The 22019-nt window shown below is 40.7% G+C and overlaps 1 protein-coding gene across 20 annotated transcripts in view; it reads left to right on the plus strand.

Moving 5' to 3' along the window:
- The window catches only part of VEPH1 (ventricular zone expressed PH domain containing 1), a 676809-nt gene that overhangs the window by 514151 nt on the left and 140639 nt on the right, over nucleotides 1–22019 (plus strand). For all 20 annotated transcript variants that reach the window (XM_060394259.1, XM_060394295.1, XM_060394263.1 and 17 more), the window contains one exon: nucleotides 4232–4441. In XM_060394259.1, the coding sequence (XP_060250242.1) occupies nucleotides 4232–4441 (210 nt within the window). The remainder of the gene's footprint in view (nucleotides 1–4231; nucleotides 4442–22019) is intronic.

Raw genomic sequence — 22019 nt, forward strand, 5'->3', positions numbered from 1 at the left:
GGAGCAGAACCATGGTTTTCAAAATACATATTTTGTTAGTATGGTAGCTGTAAGTAGTAAATGAAAAGAGTGGCAGTTATTTTCAGAGATTTCTGGAGATTAATAGATATTGTTAGTGCTAATCAAATTAACTGAAAGAGAACATTGAATCTAGAAGTAATTTGAGAGGGAGTGTGTATACACACATGTATATACACACAGTAGCTCGACTTTTTATTCTTTAACAAGAATTTAAATGTCCTTGCTGCCAGTTATTTTTGATGGCCCTCTGTTTAAGATGCCCATAGCCTGGAGTAATGAGATGTGTCCACAGAATTTCAGTTCAATGACAAGATGCTAAACTCGTCAGCAGACTTGCCTGGGAGACAGTAAAGGCAGCAACTGATTCTGCTCAAGAAGGAACAGAAACGCCAGGGACGGGCCCTCACCTGGGCTACTGGATTTGTACGGTTCTGATTGGCGCTCCTCTGCCTGTGCCCCCAGCTCCCGTCCACTGCCCTGCCTACTAAACACAGTCCAGATAACTGGGACCTTGGAACCCCTTTCCAGTAAACCTCCATCCTGCTTCCAGGGCTGTGGAAGTCCTGGTCACTGGGTCTGTTTCCCCGTGGACAGGCCATGCCAACAGTGTCACCCCCATAGGTCTGAGGGGCAGCCTATATGAGCTTGCATATATGGGCTGAAGTATCCACAGATATGCATAGGAAACTCCTTGAAGGCAAAGCCAGGGGTAGGAAGAGAAGGGAGGGGCAAGGGATGGAGGCTAGGGGTCATTTCTTCCTGTTTCCTTGACAGGGACCAAAAATTCTAAATTCAAAGCAAGCCTCCCAGATTGTTGTAAAGGTGTATGTGTCAGGTCAGAAGACTGAGCACTGGATAAGCTGCAGAATATTCCAGTGTGTGGATCAGTGGCCTCCCTTGTGCTCTGGCCCCAGGTTGTGTGTATGTGAGAGTGGGCTGGAGGGAAGGCTTCCTAGAAGTAGAACTATTTGAAATCAGCTTTGAAAGTATGAGTTTTCTCATACTTTCGTGTGTGTTCAAGCCACTGTGTGTGGTCAGTGGCATGTTGCTGGGTCAGGAGTTTCATGGAGGAAGAGGCAGCAGATAAACCTGTCAGTGAATGCCAGCAAATGACCCTGGAATGCCATGGCACTGGGATTCTGACCATGCACTGTGGGAAATCTTTGGCATGAGCAGATGGGGTTTTAGGCAGCAAGGAGGCTGAAGAGAGGGGAAAAGGCTTGAGATGAGGAGGCCAGTTTGGAAGCTCTTTCAGAGTCCATGGTGTGGGACTTATGGCCTGAAGAAAGGCCATGTCAGCTTCCTCTCTGCAAGCTATCTATGTTATCTTACGGGCTTCTCTGCTCTCAGCAAAGGAAGGCTTTCTCTGAGATGTGAAACAGCTCCAATGAGGCAGCATATAGAGACCAACCTAAGGAAATACAGTGTCAGGAAAATATTTCTCCTTATCCAAAAATATCTGAAGGCCAAAGCACCACTTCCCTTAAATGTGAGTGATAAGCTTCAGGAAATATCTGTCTTTATTCATTCACATTATTCACATTTTATTGCTAGTCACATTGTTTAGTACTTCTCATTTTGCTCCTTCTGTGGATTCAGCTTTGCCTCAATTCAGTTCAGTCGCTCAGTCGTGTCTGACTCTGCGACCCCATGAATCGCAGCATGCCAGGCCTCCCTGTCCATTGCCAACTCCTGGAGTTCACTCAGAGTCGCGTCCATTGAGTCAGTGATGCCATCCAGCCATCTCGTCCTCAGTCGTCCCCTTCTCCTCCTGCCCCCAATCCCTAGTAGTCTGTATTTGCCTGAGCCTGCCTGCCTGTCTTTCTTGTTTTTCCTTTCTTCCTTTACCCTTTTCTCTCTTCTCCATTTAAAATTTTCTTTATAGTCTTAGGATGTATGACTGGAGTTTAAATAAAATTGTCATGACTAGAAACACGCATCATAGAGACCCTGGTATTCTAGGAATAGGACATAAAGAATAAGGACTGGGAAATGGAATTTTGTAGAATGGGGCAGGAAATGTGTAAGCATTGTCCATTTCTAAAAGCCTCAGGGTGAGGACGCTGTCCTGACCCGGAGCAGCTGGCTGATGCTTCTGCCATTGGTGCCAGGGACCTCACCTCGTTCCTCCTGAAGGACATGCAATCACCCCCAGAGCACTGGCAGCCCTTACTGAACTGTTCATTCATATGTGCCATTTACCAGAAAGTAGCTCTAACCTTTCTTCCATGATTATTGGATATGAATATCAAGTTTAAATTTACATATAGGGTAATTTATATTTATAAATTTATGTATATATTTGTATATAGGATGATATATATGGGCTTCCCATGTGGCTCAGTGGTAAAGAATCTGCCTGCCAATGCAGGAGCCACAGGAGACTAGTGTTCAATCCCTGGGTTGGGAAGATCCCCTGGAGGAGGAAATGACAAGCTATTAGACTTGTTAACATTAACTGCAGCACCTAGAATAGCACCTTGCAAATGGAAAGGACTCCATAAATAATTTGTGAATGAGTGAATGGATGGATGAATGGACATGAAGAGAAGTGGACTCATCTGTGGGATACTTGAGGGGTGGGAATCAATAGGACTTGGTGATTGCTCAAGGTGGCTGATAAGGGAAAAATAGTAGTCAAGAATGATTCCCCTACACCCCCAAACACCACCGCACCCCCAACTTGTAAAAAAAAGAATGATTCTCAGACTTCTGGCTTGAGCAGGTAGATGGCGGTGTCATTTATACGAAGGGAGATACTTGGGGCTAGAGAGGTGGGAAAAGCAGGGTTTTGGCAGGGGGTCAATTTATGAGTTCAGCAGGTTGAGCTGTGCATCAGATTTTTTAATCCTAATACTGGAAGTCACATTTCAAGTCTCCCTTACCAAAACAGCCAACCAACAACAAACAAAAGAAATAACCACAGGAGAAGTATGAATGGACTAATAGTTTGTACTTTTATTGTTCAGTTTTCCCCAGGTTGTTCTTTGTAATCCTTTTATTTTAGCAGACAAACAATTCATTAAATTGTCAGTATGCAATGTGTCTGTGTGTTAACATAGACACATCATTCCACAAAAAAGTCACATTCTCCTCAATGCAAATTATTGCATCCTTATATTGATAAAGACTTTAAAGACTAAGAAAGGTTAGGATATTGAGAATATGGTAGATATTATTTTACTTTAGTAGTTTTTTTATCTTATAACTTTTTTGTGGTCTAAATGGAAAACTGAGAAAAAGGAGGAGCTCTTTCCTGCTTTATTATTTTAAATATTTCCACACCATATTTCTCTAACTTAAAGGCTCTAATTAAAGTCATTGTCAAGGATCTCTTACATACTTATATTCTCTTTTAAATTGAAACCCTCTGATATTCTATGGATAACTAGGAATTAGCTGGTGAAATGAGGTAGTAGAGAAGACCTTATTACAGAGAAGGAATGATAACGTGCAAAGGTCTTATGGTGAGAGGAATTTGAGAGAGAGAAAAATGACATTTTTACTAAAGTTGAGAGAACAAGGTGGGCATGTCTAAGATGATGTCTAAGGAGTAGGCAAGCAGGGACTGAGCGTGTTTTAGACCATGTTTTAAAATTCTGCCCTTTACCCTAACTTCTAGGAATCTCTAGATCTTCTGGGTACATAGTAGGTATTCAATAAATAGTTGCCCTACTCTTTTTTTTTTAATGCCATCTATGCTTTTCAATTCAATGTAATTACTGATCAAATTCGTTCTTCTGAATATTTGCAGCACAGTTGATTATGGACAGCACAACCAATTTCTGAGAACGCTACTTGATAATGTTTTCCTTGAGTCTTTAGGAAAACGCTATCATATAAGGGCACCCCCTCCAAAAAAAGCTGAAGCTCTCAGGGTGGTTTGGAGGAAATGTAATACTACTGATAAAGACATAACACAGGAGACCTTGACTTATGGGCGAGTAGCAGCGTTTAAGCATTTTGTAGCCTTAACAATTCAATTGCAGAGCACAGATGTAAAGAAAAAGCAAAGGAAACTGAAGGCTCTGAAATTTTACTGTAAATTTTAAATTTCAGATTTGAGAGATTTGCTAGCATTCCAACAAGAGTAATAATCTCAGAATGTGTTGAGTTCAGATTGAATACAAAAAATATTAGATTGATTCTGCTTAATAAACTTTCCTCTCTGTTTCTTTTTCTCCCTTCTTCTTCTCTTTTCTTCCTGTAGGTGGTTCAGAAGTGTATTCCTTTCCTAATTGGGCAATTGAAGGATTCGACCCATAACGACATCATCCTAAGCATCCTCATAGAGATTGCATGCTACAAGCCAGTGGCTTTGAACAGTTTTCTTCCAATGCTGAAAGAGATTGCTGAGAGATCCCCCTACCTCATTGGACAAATGGCAAGAATCTATGGGGCTGTCGGACATGTGGATGAAGTAAGTATGGGTTTTTTCCTCTTCATTTCCCTAATTTCCATTGGCACTTAAACCTTTGGAGCTCTATGATATACAGGTATGTCCTGAGACTTCTGAAAGTTCCCCTTTCTCTCTCTCTCTCTCAGTGGCCTCTGGATCAAGGGCATGTTGTAGCAGGGTTATATGGTTTGTTCAGGAAGTGAGGATTTTATTGCTAACATGTCACTCAAGGAAGGCGAAGGGTTACAATGGAGAAAGCGCAGTGATGGATAGAGACCATTTTGTAATAACAATAACCAGCAAGATTTTCATCTCTTTCTGGTTGCCATTCTGCTTAACCCAAGAGATTGTCAGTAAACATGGAGTTAGATCTCAGAGACTGCCTATTAATCAGGACCCATAGCTATCCTGTCAATAAGTGCCTGGATTCAATATGTTTTGAACCCTCTCCATGATGTTCCTTGGGAGAGTGCAATAAGCGTTCATGGGTGTTTGAAAGTCCTAGTCTAAATATTTGCATAATAAAATCTTTCAGCAGCAGCAACAGGATGCCATCAGAGCTTGTAGGGATTAGACAACTAAGAAAGAATTTCCAGAAATTAAAGTTCTGAAAGGGTGTGTGCATGCATGTGTATACACATATGCAGCTGTCTGATGATTTTGCGTTGAAATTGAGGATTTTTATCTTTTAAAAATAAAAGCAAATGTGTAATTGATAGAGGAAAGCTTTTACTTCATGCGCTTACCTATACTATACATTTCCTATTAGATAAGTATAAAATTGTTTAACTCTTAAAAAGGATTTCATAGTTCACCAAGTTTAACCTCTCAAGTCCACAGAGAAGAAAGTTAAAAGCTGGAAAAGTTAGTGACGCATCCAGACTCAGCTGGGGTTAGTTGATGACCCAGTGGGAATTAGACCTTTGGTATCCTTGGCACTGTTTTCAAATTTTGTCGTAAAATGGTTCTTTGGTTCTGTTTTGTTTGATCTCTGCTGAGATTTGTGGAGAGCTGGTGAGTGCCAGGCTTCTTCCTGGTGGAGAGTCTTTCTCCTTTAATTTCCCAGAAGAAGGTGGGAGAACTGGGCCCCAAGCAGCCTGAACTTGTGAGTGTGACAGTGGCTCTTGTAAAAGGATTGCTCAGTCCTGACATGCTGCTTACCATAACCCCTTTCTGTTCACTGCTGTTTGGAATGTCTCATTGCTACAATCTGCCTTCTGGTAACACGTTCTGTGCCCCATCCCCTTTGCTGCCAGGAGAACCTGTGGTATGCCCGAATGCTTTTAGGCCAACTGTGACCGACAGCTGTTTGACTGGGTCTGCTGACCTTGCAGATTTTTGCATGGACCAAAAAATTTAACCTCTGATGGGCAAGGCCTTGGAATCTTTAAGTTATCATTCTTTTTGTCACGAATACATTTATGATTCATTAATGTGTAGTAAGAGCTTCTCTGGTGGCTCAGTGGTAAAGAATCTACCTGCCAACGTGGGAGATGAGGGTTCAGTCCTTAGATGGGGAAGATATCCTGGAGTAGGAAATGGCAACCCACTCCAGTATTCTAACCTGGGAAATCTCATGGACAGAAGAGTTTAGTGGGCTATAGTCCATGGCGTCACAAAAGAGTCAGATTCAACTTAGGGACTAAACAACAATATGTAATAATGCACATTGGAGGTGACTACACCTCCCAGAAAATGTAATCTGTAAACAAAACAAAACAAACAAAAAATAATTCTAGCCACTGTCAGTTTACCTAAACTCAGGCTAATCTGAGAGGGAATGGACTATTAGGTGATATTTGTGTGGCTCCAGGGAGAGAAAGGGGGGCCACAAAGCCTGAGGAATCACCTATTTCAAAATTAAGAATATCAGAATATTTTCTCTTCTCTGTCTCTCTCTGTCTCTTTCTCTTTCTCTCTCTCTCTTGCTCTTGCTCTATCTCTATATCTCATTCTCACATACCCATGGAGGCATCTGTGTTTGAGAGAGAAAAAAAATTTTTTTTCCTGATGCTTCTGATTCAGTTTGTCAGCAGAGAACAATTCTAGATCAAACACTCCAAATGTGTTGGGATATCAGGATTATATTAGGAGCTCTTTTCCCAATACAAGTTCATGGACCCTATAGAATACTTATTGAATCAAAGTTTCCAGGAAAGGGACCTCCCCAGCCTCTGCCAGTGTAATTCTTATTTTGGTTGTACAGCACATGGGATCTTAGTTCCAATCCTATATACCTGTATCTATATATCTATATTTTTGGCCTGCCAGAGTAATTCTGATGCAGCTTTTTGTGGATCAGTGTTTGAGATCCCTTGGCATAATATATTTAAAGCGAGAGTCAATCAGGCTTTGTCCATCACCCATCCTGCCTTCCTCCATAGAGTCACGATAATTAATTAAAACTTTTCCAGACTATTGATACGGCAATATAGATTAGATATGGTCAAGGGTAACACAAAAATTCAAAACAAAAATTGTTGAAACAAAGATACACATCTATTTCTCTTTCACATAGAGAAGTCTAGAAGGCAGTCAGTATAGAACCCCATGTTTCAGAAACTCAGGCCCCCCTTCTCCTTTGCTGCTCTGCCATCCTGGAGCATACCAAAGAGCACAGGGCTTCCATCTCTTGGTCCAAGATGGTTATTCATCTCCACCCATCAAGTGAGCATTTCGGCCAGTAGGGGAAAGGGGAGAAGGACTCTTCCAGACAAATACAGCCTACTGTTTATATCCCATTGGCTAAATAAAACAAAGCTGTAGATGACCATAGCTGCAAGGGAGGCTGGAATGTGTAGTCTGCATTTAAGCAGCCACATGCCCAATTAATGAAAAGAGAAGGACATAAAGAATGACTGAGGACAAGGAATGTCTTTTTGCAGTTCACCAAGTGATTCTTTTCTCTGGGTCTCTTTTCTCTCCTTCAAAACAAATAATATCCATATGCTAAGGAAATAATGTTCAAGAAAATCCCACAGATTTAGGCATAAATACATTCACTGCCAACAGCAAGAAGTTAGAAACGTATTGTGAAACTATTATGCAGCCATGACATGTGTTTATGAAGTCTCAGGAAGGACTAATCCAAGGAGCCTTTGTTGTTGTTTGCTGTTTAGTTGCTCAGTCCTGTCCAGCTCTTTGCAACCCTATGGACTGTAGGCTCTCAAGCCTCCTTTGTCCATGGGATTTCCCAGGCAGGAATACTGGAGTGGGTTGCCATTTCCTTTTCCAACAAGGAGTCTTAAATAACTATTAAGTTCACACACACACGCGCACACACACATGTATAAAATATATACAATATCTTTGTATTGGATTATCTCCTTTCCAGAGCTGATATTCTTGAATTCCATTATTCCATTTCATTTAAGATCAGCCTGACAAAACTACCTTAAATGTTAGTCAGAATCCCCTTTGTTCAGAAATAATGCCTAAAATATCACCCTTTAGTTTTAAAGAATGCTAAAACTCAGTTGTCCCAAGAATTAGCAACCTAAGCAGCTGTTAACTGCTTAATCTGAGTAAACCTGTTCAATATTCTAAAACTTTTGTGGCGCCATATTCCTAAAGACCAAAACCAATAGACAAGATATATGTGTATGGTTATTTCTACCCAGCCTCTTTTCAGAAGGAAACCGGAAGTTACTGAAGTGCATTGCCAGGTGGGTTTGAGGACGGAAATCAAGTATAGGCTCCTGGCTACCATGGAGGAGGAAATTGCAATTAAAAGAGAACAGCACAAACTTTGCTCTGAAAAGACCCCACTGTTTCCTTCATGGAGAGCTTGGTATATGTGAGGTAAAGGGACACAGGGATATATGAGACGTGGAGATGTTTAGGGTGTTCATGATGGAATAGCTGCAATAACCTAGTGACCTCAGGCCCTAGAATCCTCTCTCTCAATCTTACTCTGGTCTTATCTAAAAATTGACTTAATTAAACTTCTTTTCTCTTTGACACCATGTAAAATTTTCCGATGTACTCAGGGGTGCCAAGTATTAGATGATATTTGTTACTAGGATTTAAAAGATTTAAAAAATGCAGAAAAGCCAATGCAACTTTGAGTATCTTGCTCTGACTTCTGAGATGCACAGTTGGTGATTGATTGGAGGCTACTGTTGGTCCCTGTCTTGTTGCCTGCCTTCCACTGAACTGCAGTGTTTGATCCTTAAGGGGAACCGGGGTGGGGGCAGGGCTCTCCCGGGGTGTGTGACCCTCAGGCCTGGCATAACCTCAAGGGTGGAGTCAGCCTGGAATCAGTCTCACACATTATTAAATGACTTCTGCCTCATGTTCTGTGCCTGCATGAAGACAGGTGTAGGAACTGCAGAGCTGGCTATGGGGAAGTATACCAGATGTACCTGTCTTTCATATCAGCACCCATCTGGGTAGGCAAACTCTTTACAACAGCTGATAGCAGTCACAATCTTCCCATCTGCTGGTGTAAACCCAGCAGAGGGAAGCTGTTCTATAAAACAAAAATTAACATCCTATAGTTTCTTATTTTTACTCTCTTCCAAATTACCTCAGGGATATTTTTTGCCCAAATTTAAAATGAAACTGTGCTTAATAGCCATACAGTGTTTGTGTCATTATAGGAAGCTGTATAGTGACTCACAGGCAATTTTCAAGTGTGTTCTGACACCCAACGTGCATCTGTTGGATGGAGAGTAAAACTAGGAGGACCAAAGGGCAGAGAAATCCATCCGCTTCTAGGATAACTGATGAGCGGTTGCCTCTGAGGTGCACCTTCCTTGGCCTGTCCAGTAAAGGACACAGCTGGCTCCTCATCATGCCAGGATTTACCCCACTTCTGTGGTATGTTCAGCTGAAGCAGATGCATAAATAATAAATACTATTTTATTAATATCAGATAAATCCTCAGCATGGCAAAAACACACGTTCTTCTGCCTTTCTCAAATGAGGAAACTGTAGTGGAGACTGCCAGACAATAGTAGGATGACATAGTAGTTTCTGAGGGTCCATCCCCAGACTTACATCCAGAGAATTCATACAAAACCCTTACCACAGTGCCTGACATACAGCAAGTGCTTGATACAGTTCAACTAACAGCAGTAATAATAACAACGGCTGCAACAGAAATATAATAAAATTCTACCCAGATGGAGAGGGTTAATGAGACGGATGAGCTTCTTCCCACTCCAACGTATCTTTTGTGAAATGACCAGTTTTCCTCCTAAAAGTGCAAGTGTGGTCTTTCTCCCTTGCACAATTCTTCTGTTGGCTCCTTCACTGCCTATCGGATGCCACCACCTTGGCTTGGCCCTACCCTCCCTCTAGTTTTAGCTCTTACCTGTCCAGGCTCTTCCATGCCCCCTGTGTTCTATTAGCACTTTAGATCCTTCCCTGAGCATACTTTGCACCGACATATGTCATCGTCTTCACAGCCTATTCTTCTGGCTGGATAGTTTCCATCCCCTGCTCTTGCTTATCTTTCCTGACCCAGATCAAATGTCACCTCCTGCTGTGTAAGCTCTTCTCGTTTCTCTTAGGCAGTTACCCCTTTTACGTTCCCATTGCACTTTGGCTTTATCTCAAAGGTCATACTGACTGTGTCACGTCATAATTTGCCTGTCCATGTCTATTTTTTTGTGTGTGAATAATACTTTTATTAAGTCAATTTCATATATAATAGCAAAGGTGTCATATGGAAATTTTTTAATATGAATTTATTTATTTTAATTGGAGGTTAATTAATTTACAATATTGCATTGGTTTTGCCATACATCAGCATGAATCTGCCACAGGTATACACGTGTTCCCCATCCTGAACCCCACTCCCTCCCCTCTCCCCATACCATCCCTCTGGGTCATCTCAGTGCACCAGCCCCAAGCATCCAGTATCATGCATCAAACCTGGACTGGTGATTCATTTCATATATGATATTATACATGTTTCAATGCCATTCTCCCACCCTTGCCCTCTCCCACAGAGTCCAAAAGAAAAACACCAATACAGTATACTAATGCATATATATGGAATTTATAAAGATGGTAACGATAACCCTGTATGCAAGACAGCCAAAGAGACACAGATGTATAGAACACTCTTTTGTCCATGCCTATTTATTCTCCATGAGTCTCTGAGCTCTCATAGAAAGGAATCTTACCTTATCCATCTGAATTCACCTGTGGCCAAAAGAATTCATGAGTATTTGGGAGCACTCTTATTAATCATTAAGAATTTGAAGGTTGAATTCTCACTAGCCGCTTTCATTCAATCAAGTGTCTAGTTCTTCTAGGTGACATAACTATAACTTAAGAGGAAGGAGAGGAAAATATTAAGATGGAAAATGTTGTTGATACTTCAGAGCCTGTACAATTTATCTAGTAGGTGGAAGATGAAAATGAGTTTGACAGGGGACCTGGCAATATTAACTAGAAAGCATATGATGAGGCATGTCTGTCTATGATTCCAAAAGATCCTGGCTTCTTGGTAGGTGACATCAGAGAAAAATGATGTTGAATGGATCATGAAAAGAGGTTTTCATATACAAGGACTTCACAGGCGGCAAGCTGGTTGAAGTGTAGTGCCCAGGAGGAACTTCACCACTGTAGACCAAGCAGTGTTCACCCCTGGGGTCTGTCTGTGTAAGAAGCCACTGCCCGAATGATCTTGCTGCCGTGAGGACATCCATACGCTGTAACCTGGTGGCGAAGAGGGTGTCTCAAGAGCCAGACTGCCTTCGTTTGAATCCTGACTCAGTTGTGTGGCCTCTAGCAAGTTACATCACCGCTCTTGATTCATTTTCCTCATCTGTTAAATAGGAATAGCAATATTATTTGCCTCCTAATTTTGTTGTGAGAATTAATCAGCTGAACCATGGAGAACAGTGTCTGGCAATTGGTAAACATTCAGTAAATATCAGCAATGTATTACCTCCTAAGTGGTGCTCAGGGCTTTCTCATTACATTTATTTGGATACAGACTGGAACTTAAGTCCAACAGACTGAAATCAGGGAAGACAGCAACAAGTAAAATGATGTGCCTCTTCCCTGCTCCCCAGGGAAAGAGGCTGAATGGATGGGTACGTGGGGTCAAAATAAGGACAGAAATAAAAGGAATGAGGTACTGTATGTTCCAGTATACCTCCAGTATATATTCCAAAGATATAAAGTAAGACTGGCTGTATCTTCTTTCTTTGTTAGGAAATAACTAGTATATATGATTTTTTTCTCAGTGTGGAACATGTATCTGTTTTAAATTTATATTACAGACCACCATTCCTGAGGGGAATAAAACTAACAAAAACAATAATAAAGCCACATTTTATAAAAATGTTTATAATTTAAAATAGGCCTTGCTTTCTTGGGGGCACTGGAAGTAACATTGCTTTCAATAAAGGGCAGGTGGTCCCCAGCTCCCCACCTATAAAAACAACTCAAATAAGTTTGCATCAATTTTTTTAAAAAAACCTGTCATTAACTAAATCTGAAGTGATTAAATTAAATCCAGACTAGGTTGATTTTCTTGCCCAGGAAGAACTGAAGTAGAATGCTTCAGTTCCAGAGGCTTTATTTTTTTTTCATTGTTTTCTTTACCCATTAGACTCTCTGAGCCATGCAAATGGTCCCAGCCCCCTTGGTTAGATATTGCAGTAATTACAACCCTCTCTTCTAATGTGCGTCCACATGAAAAAGAGACCCCTTTAGGAATGGCTTTCATTTTTTGAGAGGACAAATTGAATTCACGTGTTTTGTCCATCTATTTAAGTCTCAGATAGATGAACTGAAGCAATTTTAGTTTAATAAGCCCATTCTCACCAGGACTTCATCTCACTAGAAGGCACACACTGGTATCACACACACTGTTTGGCCACCCCATGCCAGACCCAGAAGGCAACCAACCCATGTGGCGGAAACAGAGATGCCCTAAGCTGCTCTTTACACATGATCTCATAGCACGTGGAAGGATGCTACAGCCAGTTGTTTTCCTTAGCTGGAAACCAGCAGTCTGCACCTGTGAAGAATCGGACGGCTTGCCCTCCCAGCCTGGCCACTGCCGGGGGGGTGTGAAATCCTGTGCCCTCCGCCTTGTTTTCCTAACTGGCTGGAATATGCTGGCCAAGCACCAGGGCGTGTTTATTACATCCTCTCTGGGCTCAGGGTCGTGGACACTTTTCAAGTAGAGAAGTGGCACACATCTTGCCCAGGTCGTGTTTCTGTGACATCCGGCAGGCCTTCCACAAAAACACTTTCAGGAGGAAAAGGAAAAGAATGACAAAGGCAACAAGAACCACATTACTGTCCTCATCCTGGCTGTGGAAAAACATCCTGCGACACAGGACCTGGATGGATGCTGTGCACCTTTAACTTGCAGGTCAAGAGTAAAGACTCTGGGCGCCATTCCACAAAAGGAAGGACCTGTGACTTAAACACCCCAGTTTCCCCTAGGGTGGGGAATCTAGTTAAAACTTGGTGTGCTCAGAGTCTTTGGGAAGCCTTGGTCAGCGCCAGCTGGCAGCTATTTACTACTACAGAATTGTCATCGATTGGGGAGGTTTTTTTTCTTTTTTCCAAAATGCAAATAGTTTTATTGTTTTTTATATTGTAAAAAGGTTACATGCTAATTGAAAATGATATTAATAATCTCTTGCTGCTGCTACTGCTGCTAAGTTGCTTCAGTCATGTCCGACTCTGTGCGACCCCATAGATGGCAGCCCACCAGGCTCCCCCGTCCCTGGGATTCTCCAGGCAAGAACACTGGAATGGGTTGCCATTTCCTTCTCCAGTGCATGAAAGTGAAAAGTGAAAGTGAGGTCACTCAGTCGTGTCCGACTCTTCAGGACCCTATGGATTGGAGCCTACCAGGCTCCTCTGTCCATGGGATTTTCCAGGCAACAGTACTGGAGTGGGATGCCATCGCCTTCTCCGAATAATCTCTTACAAAGTGTAAAGAAAGAAAAACTTCAAGTATGTACAGAATATTCTTTCACATAATAGAACTGATTTTCCTTAACCTGTCTCTGGGATGCAGGGATGAGTCGCCGATTCTTTCTAGATGTAACCCCGAGTACTGGTAGTGACAGACACAGAGAGGAGAAAGACATGGTCCCTGCCCTAGGGAGGCTCACAGTGAATATGGGCTGGTGAGGGAGAGAGATATACAAATAGATGATTAAAGTTTAATTTGGTGCCCGTTACCACTGATTTCTGATCTGTATCAAGAAGGAAACAAGTCACCCTGTGTGGTGGAGTTTGGAAGCATGTTCTAAGTGAGGCCTGTTGGATGATAGCATGACGTCAGGGGAGGAGGAGGAGAGTGTCCATGGAAGACACAGCAGGTACAATGGCCAGTAGCTGGAGGAAGACCCTCAGCCTTCTGGAAACTGTACCTGGAGTGTGGAATGGATGATGGAAGAGGGGAGAGGGCTGAAGCTGGGGCAGACTCATTCCAGATGACGACATTCCTCATCGATCCACAGACAGGTCCTGTTTTCTACCCTCTCTCTCCACATGTATTTATCACTGGTGTCCAGGTCACCAGTATTTTTTTTTTCCCCTTTATTGTGTGGACAAGCAAAGAATACTGTGTACCTCAACATTCCCAAGAAACTAAAGAGCCTGCTAAAAGGACAAACAGTCCCACAAATAGTTGCAAATGTAGGATAGTAAATAATGGTTACAAAAGTTACATGTTGCTGCAATTTTCAACAATGTCTTGTAATTATCAACTGTAATTTAGGCCAACTGACCAAACCACCAAGAGCTCTCAGTGCCTCTTTGACAGCAGAGCTTGGCAAGTCCTTGAAGGGGCCTCTGCCTGACCAGTCTCTCCTCAGGATTGAACCCCAAGGACAATCAGCCTGATCCCCGCAGATCTCATCTCTTTTCAGAGGGGACTTCTGACTTTCTTATGTCAGTATCTGTGAGGAAGTAGGCCTGTGGTTGCTGCAGTAAAAGCAGAAAGTTTCTACTTAGTGATTTACCCTTCTAGGCTTGAGCTTAAGATGTAAGTGAATGTTGGATTCATCAGAAACAACAGCTGGGCATTGACAGCAGGTGAGTTGAGAGGATAAAGTAGTTGCTAATTCCAGCTCAAATCCTGCTGCTCGTCAAAGGCTGTAGCACAGACCTTGCTCTGCCCATAGCCCTCAGACAAATCACTTCAGCATAAGCCAGCCCCTTCAACTGCCAGCACCTGCGTGTTTCTGAGCCTGTGGGTTTCCTCAGCTTCACAGGCCACCCTGCTAACATGCATGGCTGGATAGATATATGAGGAATATCCCCTCCAGCCTCCTCAGCAGCCTTCAGCCAATGATGAGGGTATATACACCTCAACTCTGTCAACCCTCTAATGAGATAACCCTATCCCAGAATTCCCAGGCACCCTTTCCAAGCTATTTCCCTTCTCTGTCTCATTCTTCAATTCCCATCCTCATCTCCTGAATTTCCAAATAGATGCTTTGCACATAAATCATCTCAGGGTCTGTTTCTGGGGAACCCGATCCCAGAAAAGTTCATTTCCATACCTTCCCCGGCCATCATCGTCTCCCCTGCTCTAAGCATGTGAGTGCACATCCATAACATTGAGTCTGCACCTGCCTTCTGGTTGCATTTGCCTTCCGTTCACTTGGTATATGAATCCACACACCAATCCTAACCTGCTTTAAGCACTGCAAAAGAGGGTACTGTACCTTATACTTCTTTGTCCCCCTGCACTGCCCATCCTTGAAATGGGTTCCTAGCCTGTGAACCACAAATATTTGCTGACCAGCTGTTAGATCGAGATTGGAACTTGACACTAGTATAGGACTTATGCTAGTAGCTGCTGATGACATGGCAGGTCATAAGGAAGAGAGGAACACTACAGACATTGGGTTCCAGTCATGGGTTGTAGCTATTGGTTTTCAGGTTCTATTGGTCTTCTTTCTATGTGGTGGCCAAAGTGTAGTCTCTGGCATTGGGCATCACTGGGAACTACATTCAGAATCTACAAGTTAACAAGATCCCCAGGTGATTTGTGTGCACATGAAAGTGTAAGATGCGCTGGTCTCAAGGATCCAGCTCCCACAGGGTTTTTCTACTAGAGGATTCCCCCGAGGTCTGGACATACCCACATGTGTGCTTGCATGCATGATTCATGTATGGTTTATAAACACACACAGCCATACCCCCACAGGTTTCTTTGTAAGACTCGTTTTGTTACAAAGTAATAAGTCAGTAACCTTTAAAAATGATCATCTTTGGCAATGTTAGAGTAAACAGAAACCCAGGGAACATCAAACATTGTTTGTTATACTGTTTCTGAGTATTTGTCACACATCTGATGAGGGCAAGGCACTGGAGAGAGTGCAAAGTTAAATATTTAATAAAAATCAACCCTTTTGTTGTTATAAGGGGCTCTGGTTTTTCTTCTCTTAGAAAGGATCCTTCACTGGCCCGTTGATACTTCCTATGTAACATTCCTAGAATTCCTCACCCCATCCCCTTTCCAGTGGAAAAGGGGGTGGTGATGGGGGAAAGATGAGGAGAGTGTTCCTAATTAGCACTTTTATACATAATAACATAGAGGGTGTATATACAAGATTTTCCTTTGCTTAAATTTCCTTTTTTTTTTTCTTGTTACTTGATTCATCATATTTCAACCAGGATCTGAAAGCATCCCCAAAACTCCCAGCATGATTTGACACTGAGATAGTGTCATCATGATGTTAAGGGTTTTTTTTTTTTTTTAATAATTTTACTCTCAAAAATTATGAGAACACTTGAAAGTAGATGAATTTTATTGCGTAGCCATAACTGTACTATTTGAGCTGATATTTACATTTCAGCTCTCTTCCTTATTTATTAAAAACAGTAAGTCTGGTTTTATTTAGTAGTGAATAGGAGTGGGAAACTTAGTGCTAGTTCACAGCCTCTAAGAAAAGATGTATCTGACAGTCAGCAGATCAGCAATGGACTGTCACACTGAAATGCTCACGCTAGACTTCTTAGCATTAACCAGAATGAGTCTTGTTATTTACATGTAGATAACAGAAAAGAAACTGAGAAGGGCATCTTGGCATCAATTTATTCCTTGTTAAGTAATAAATAAATCTAGAGTAGGTAAAGAAATAGTTGCTATTTAAGATTAATAAATTTAAGATGCCTGGAAAATGAATGTTTTCAGAACTGTAGATTTCCCAACTTGAGTGCTATGTCAGTTCCATAGAGTTTCAAATATCTGGCAAATCACCCAGAAAAGTGGAAAACAAACACTTTCCTATCTCCTGTTGCTGAAGTCTTTATTTACTTAGTATGGTTAATTTTAGAGATCCCTGGATTATACTAAACTCCTCTTGCTGTCTATGTTTTCTCTGGTTCTTCCTTCTACCATGTTCTTCTTAGGAGACAATCTTCCTTCAGCTGTGACAACCACCCCTGTCTCAGTCAAAAGTTTCCTCCTCCTTCGAAACACTTCCCAGAGCCCACCTTCTCTGTGATAGCTCTGCATTCCCAAAACATGATTTGGTGATCAACTCTTTCTCTTCAAGACTGGTAGGTACAGATTAAATTGGCAGAGAAGGTGGGCAACGGGAGGAAATGGGAAGTTACAGAGATTTCCTGAAGGAAATATTCTACCATCCTCCACTTTAGAAAGTGAGAATTACCTTGAAGGCTAAATGCATAGGTTTTAGTATTCCACACAGTAGATAAAATGAAAACAATGAATACAATGAGATGACACTTCTATTATTCTGCTGAGAAATGGCAAAATTAAATCATGCTGTAGTCTAAATGTGCACAGCCATCCCCCACAATTCCTGTGTTGAAGACTAATCCTAAAGTGATGGTATTAAAAGGTGGAGTTTGGGGGACGTGATTAGGTCTTAAGGGTGGAGCCCTCATGTATGGGATTAGGGCCCTTATTAAAGAGTTTTCAGGGAGCTCCTTTGTCCCCTTCCTCTATGGAACCAAAAACCAAATCTACGAACACTATGATCTTAGACTTAGCAGTCTTCAAAACTGTGAGAAGCCCAAATAGACTAAGATAAAAATGGACTATGAGTCCATTCAAGATCTCAACACAGCCTTATCTAAAAATCCTGAAAAGGCTGTTCTGCTTTATTTCCACTGTTTACATAAAGGTGAGCTCACAAGTGAGTAGAAAGCACTTTGGAAAGTAATTTTTTCCTCCAAGCTAGTACATTTCAGACCTTCTCTTTCAAGCACACCCTGGCCAACCTTACCTTCAAACCCCATCCTATTAGCTGCAGTTTGTTTGCATATTTTGATTTACTTATTTATTTATGCCCTGCTTACTTCCAGCAAGCAGTTCAGGAGGTTCACAATGAAAACATGGTTGCTATGAGACCAGAAATAATTAACCCAAGGCAAAATGCAGGAACAGAAAAGGGGAGCATTGGTGGGATAGGGAGCACACATGTAGCAGAAAACCTTAATCTATTTTAGCTAAGGAAATTGCCAATCTCAGGCAAGGTCACATTTGCAAACTGCATTTTGCATTTTCCATTTCATTCTCCTCTGTACATAATGAGGTAATACTTATCCAAGTACTTCTGTCTAACTTGTATTTTGGGAGTTATATGTCAGCTACCGTGAATAAAACATCCTGGCTTTTTTTGTTTGTTTGTTTTAATAAGTAGGTGCAAAGAAAGATAGGCATCTTGATTTTAATTGTATAATGAGTAAATTATGTAATGTAATGAGTAAAGTATGGAAAGTTCAATTGTAGCTGATGTATAGTTCAGCTGAGTTAAATCATACCATATTGTGTTCCTTTTCTAATGACCACAAAGCACTTTTTCTGTTTTTCCTGGCAAAAAGTTCAAACACAATTTCTTTTTCTTTCTCCCTATTTCTTTCCTTCCTTTTTGGGCCCATAATAAGCAACTTTCTTCAAAATGGGTTCCGTGATTAGGCCAGAAGATCTGTGGTTACTTTTTCTATCATTCTGTGATTATACCACGTTTGCTAAATAGATATTGTGTAGTTTACGATAGGCTGCTTCTTTGAGTTCTGCAAAAATGTTTCAATGCTAAAATCCCCAATGCTCTTTCAAAAAGTTTGCTTAATTGAAGCAAAAGAAATAGTGGAACCATTGTTGGGGATAATCAATGAGAGGTAATTTACATGAGGGGACCATGGTGTGGTGGGAGAAGAAATTCTGGCTCTGTATAATTCATTCTGAGTCGCTTGAGCCCACACAAAAGATTTACCTTTAAAAGGCTAAGTTCCCAAGCCCCCAGTTTTTAACGAGTAAATCCGACCTCTAAATCCTTTATCAACCCACAAAACAACACTATGCTTGAACCTCAAATTAGATAGATTTCTACAAGCTTTAAAATCTATAAGTATTTGGGGGTCAATGCAAAGAAAAGATGCTGAAAAATAAACTCTCAGCACAAACGAAGAGAGATTTGCGTTTTCAGACATAAGTGGCCACACCAAATGCTGCTTAGGGGAAAATACTCTTAAATTAGAAACACTTACTGACAGGAGGCCATGTTCAGTTTTCTGCGAGTTAAAAAAATCAATCATAGTAAAAACAGAATTTATTTGGTTGCATTATTGTCTCAAATAGCAAGGCATAAAAATAAGCTACATTTACATTCTATGATTTCTACTTTAAATCCTAAGTCAACTTCATTCAAACACCTCTTCGAGGAAGACATAGTAAGTTCCACATTTAAATATTAAATAAAAGTCACAATTGCTTTATAAGTGCAAAAATTATACCTTGTGTTTTTTGTTTGTATGTTTCTTTTAACAAGGGCATGGTTTACTTTAGCATTCTGTGCCAAGTGCATGGACTTGAACTGAGTCCAGCTGATCTCTAATTTTTGCCATGTTAGAAAATTTGAGGTTCATTCAAAACAAAGGATACATCTGTTTTCATCAGCTGTTTCTTGAATTTTATTACTGGGACTTATTTTTTTTTAATTGTTTTACCTAGACAGTATTGTTTTACTAGGCATGATTTATTACTCTATGTGTGCCCATGGAAACTGTGTTCCTAAAATCATAGAAACTGAATCAAAAATAATAAGGAAAGGATAGGAACTTATTCCCTTTACATTGGATTAAATGATTATTTAGAATATATAAATCTGTTTAAATTATAATAGAGCTTTGTTTATCAATGGGAAGAAAAATATGTTCAATTAACTCCAAGTTTATATACAGAAACTTGAGGCATGACCAGAGGATAAAAGAAAGAATTGAGGACTGTGACGTTTCAGAATGCTATTTTAAAAATCAGCTCAAAATTGGAGGATTATCTGCCTAAGAGAGACATCAGCAGTGTTTTTATTTATTCTCTACTTTGTTCCACAAAAAGGGATTTCAAGCAGCTTGCTTTCTTAATGTTCTGTATTTAAAATGGTTGAATCTTAGCTTTTGAATATGATAAACTGACAGTACTTGATGCCTACTTACTTTGCAAACATTTTACATGTATTTTTGTGCTAGTATTTTCAGGCTAGAAGAGTGTATCCTTGTCTGGGCAGCATTTTAAGAAATAATCTTATTTATTTATGTTTTGACTGTGCTGGGTCTTCATAGCTGTACAGGCTTTCCTCCAGTTGCTACGAGTGGGGGCTACTATATAGTTGGGGTGCTTGGGCTTCTCATCGCGGTGGCTTCTCGTTGCAGAGCATGGGCTCTAGGGTGCTTGAGCTTAAGAGGTTGTGCCTCCTGGAGCTCTAGAGCGCAGGCTCAGTAGTTGTGGTGCAGGGGCTTAGTGGCCCTGAGTATGTGGGATCTTCCTAGATCTGGGATGCAATCCATGTCTCCTGAAAGGCAGGTGGATTCTTTACCATTGAGCCACCAGGAAAGCCCTCATGTAACATTTTTAAAAGGAGAAATAGTCTATCTTGGTAAAATGTTGAACAAATTTCATCTCTAGGTAAACTTTTTCCCAGGTTACCAAAACAGTGGCTTGTATTTGCTTACTGAGCTGGTATTGAGGTTTTGGACACTTTTAGAACTTCCAAACCTTTATTAAATCACAAAATAAGTTATCTGGAAAAATTAAGGGGATATATGGCTTTTGAGACAGCTTGTTTTAGTTTTGGTGATAATTTAGATACATCTGCATTTACATTAAAGATTTTCAACACTGAAACAATAATAGCTAACAATTATTTAGCACTTTTATGTGCCAGGCATTGTTGTGAATGCTTTGTTTTTAACTCACTGAATCCTCACAACCTCTCTATGATGTGGGTACGTTAATCTGTTTCATAAACTGAGCCATGCAGAGTTAAGTGACTTGCTCAAGTCATGACTGGCTGGTGGTAGTGCCAGGATTCGAACACAGAAAAGAGCTTCTGATCCCCTCTATGACCACCACACCAGCCCTGTGCCTGCTCTGTTGGGAGGGCTTTCCATGGACTGCCACCTTTTCTGTTCTCCCAGGGTGGGACTTCCTCTGGAAATACGTATCCCAAGAAATCTCTCATGTGTGTCAACAGTTTAAACAGCCTGGCTCTTTGTTAGTCCTACTAGTGTCTTACCAATTCTGCTTTCCAAGCAGTAAAGGACGCCTCTAGAAAGCCAAACACTTAACTGCTCCTTATTTCAAGGGGAAATTTTGAGGCAGTGGAACAGTTGGGGCTGCTGCTAGAAAGTCACAGAAAGAGCTATAAATCTTCAGGTGGGTGTGATTCAGGGAGGCCCTGAGCAGGGGCTGGCGTGGAGAAGCTTCACACATTGCACAGATAGACCCGCTGACTCCAGCAGAAACAGGTCTGTAATGACCTGGACTCCGTCATCTGGAATTTCTAAAAAGAGGGACTATAAACTCATCTGTCAATAGATGCTATGGACATTTAAGATTTTAAATGTCTTTAAATTTTTACTTTGAACGTTAATATCCCAAACTTTGAACAGACCACAGAATAGGAGAGCTTAAAAGCCTTCTAGTAAAATAGGACCAGGATTCATGTACCCCCAGTAAGTAAAATTTTTATGTTCCAAGGTAGACTGCCACTGATTAAAAATGACTTTTAAAACCTGATATTGGTTTCTCTGCAAAGGAAGTATTCAGAGAGGAAGAAGGAAGCACAAGAGAGGGGCACATTGGTACCTTCAATGGTATTGCCAATGTTCTGTTTCATTACTTAAATGTGTTTATATTTGTTCTTTCACATATAGCATGTATTCCATAATGTCAAAAAGCTATTAATATTAAACATTTACTATGTGCTAATAGTATGCCTAGCACACTAGGTCTCTACGGAATGGCTTATTTTTAAATTCATTGATATTTCCAGTATTATCACATTAAAATTAAAAGTTTTACTTAAAATTTTTACTTACATTTACTTACTGAAAATTTTACTTACACACATTAAAAATACTACTTATAATAATGATTGATTGCTGCCATTAAAAAAAAATCATTTGCTCTATGCCAGGTCCTTCTTAGGTATTATTTCATTATTCCTCCTACCAAAGTCTTGAAGAATTTGTGTCAGCTAAGATGAGTTTGATAATCCAAATCAAACTAAAGCCAGTTTCAATTATAAGAATATTTATTATCTCATTTAAGAAGTCCACAAGACTTGATGGGTCCAGGATTCCTCCAAAAGTTCCACAAGGTCATCAGGAACCCTTGATGATAAGGCTG

This window comes from Ovis aries, chromosome 1 (assembly GCF_016772045.2).
Source record: "Ovis aries strain OAR_USU_Benz2616 breed Rambouillet chromosome 1, ARS-UI_Ramb_v3.0, whole genome shotgun sequence".
NCBI classification, from domain to species: Eukaryota; Metazoa; Chordata; class Mammalia; order Artiodactyla; family Bovidae; genus Ovis; species Ovis aries.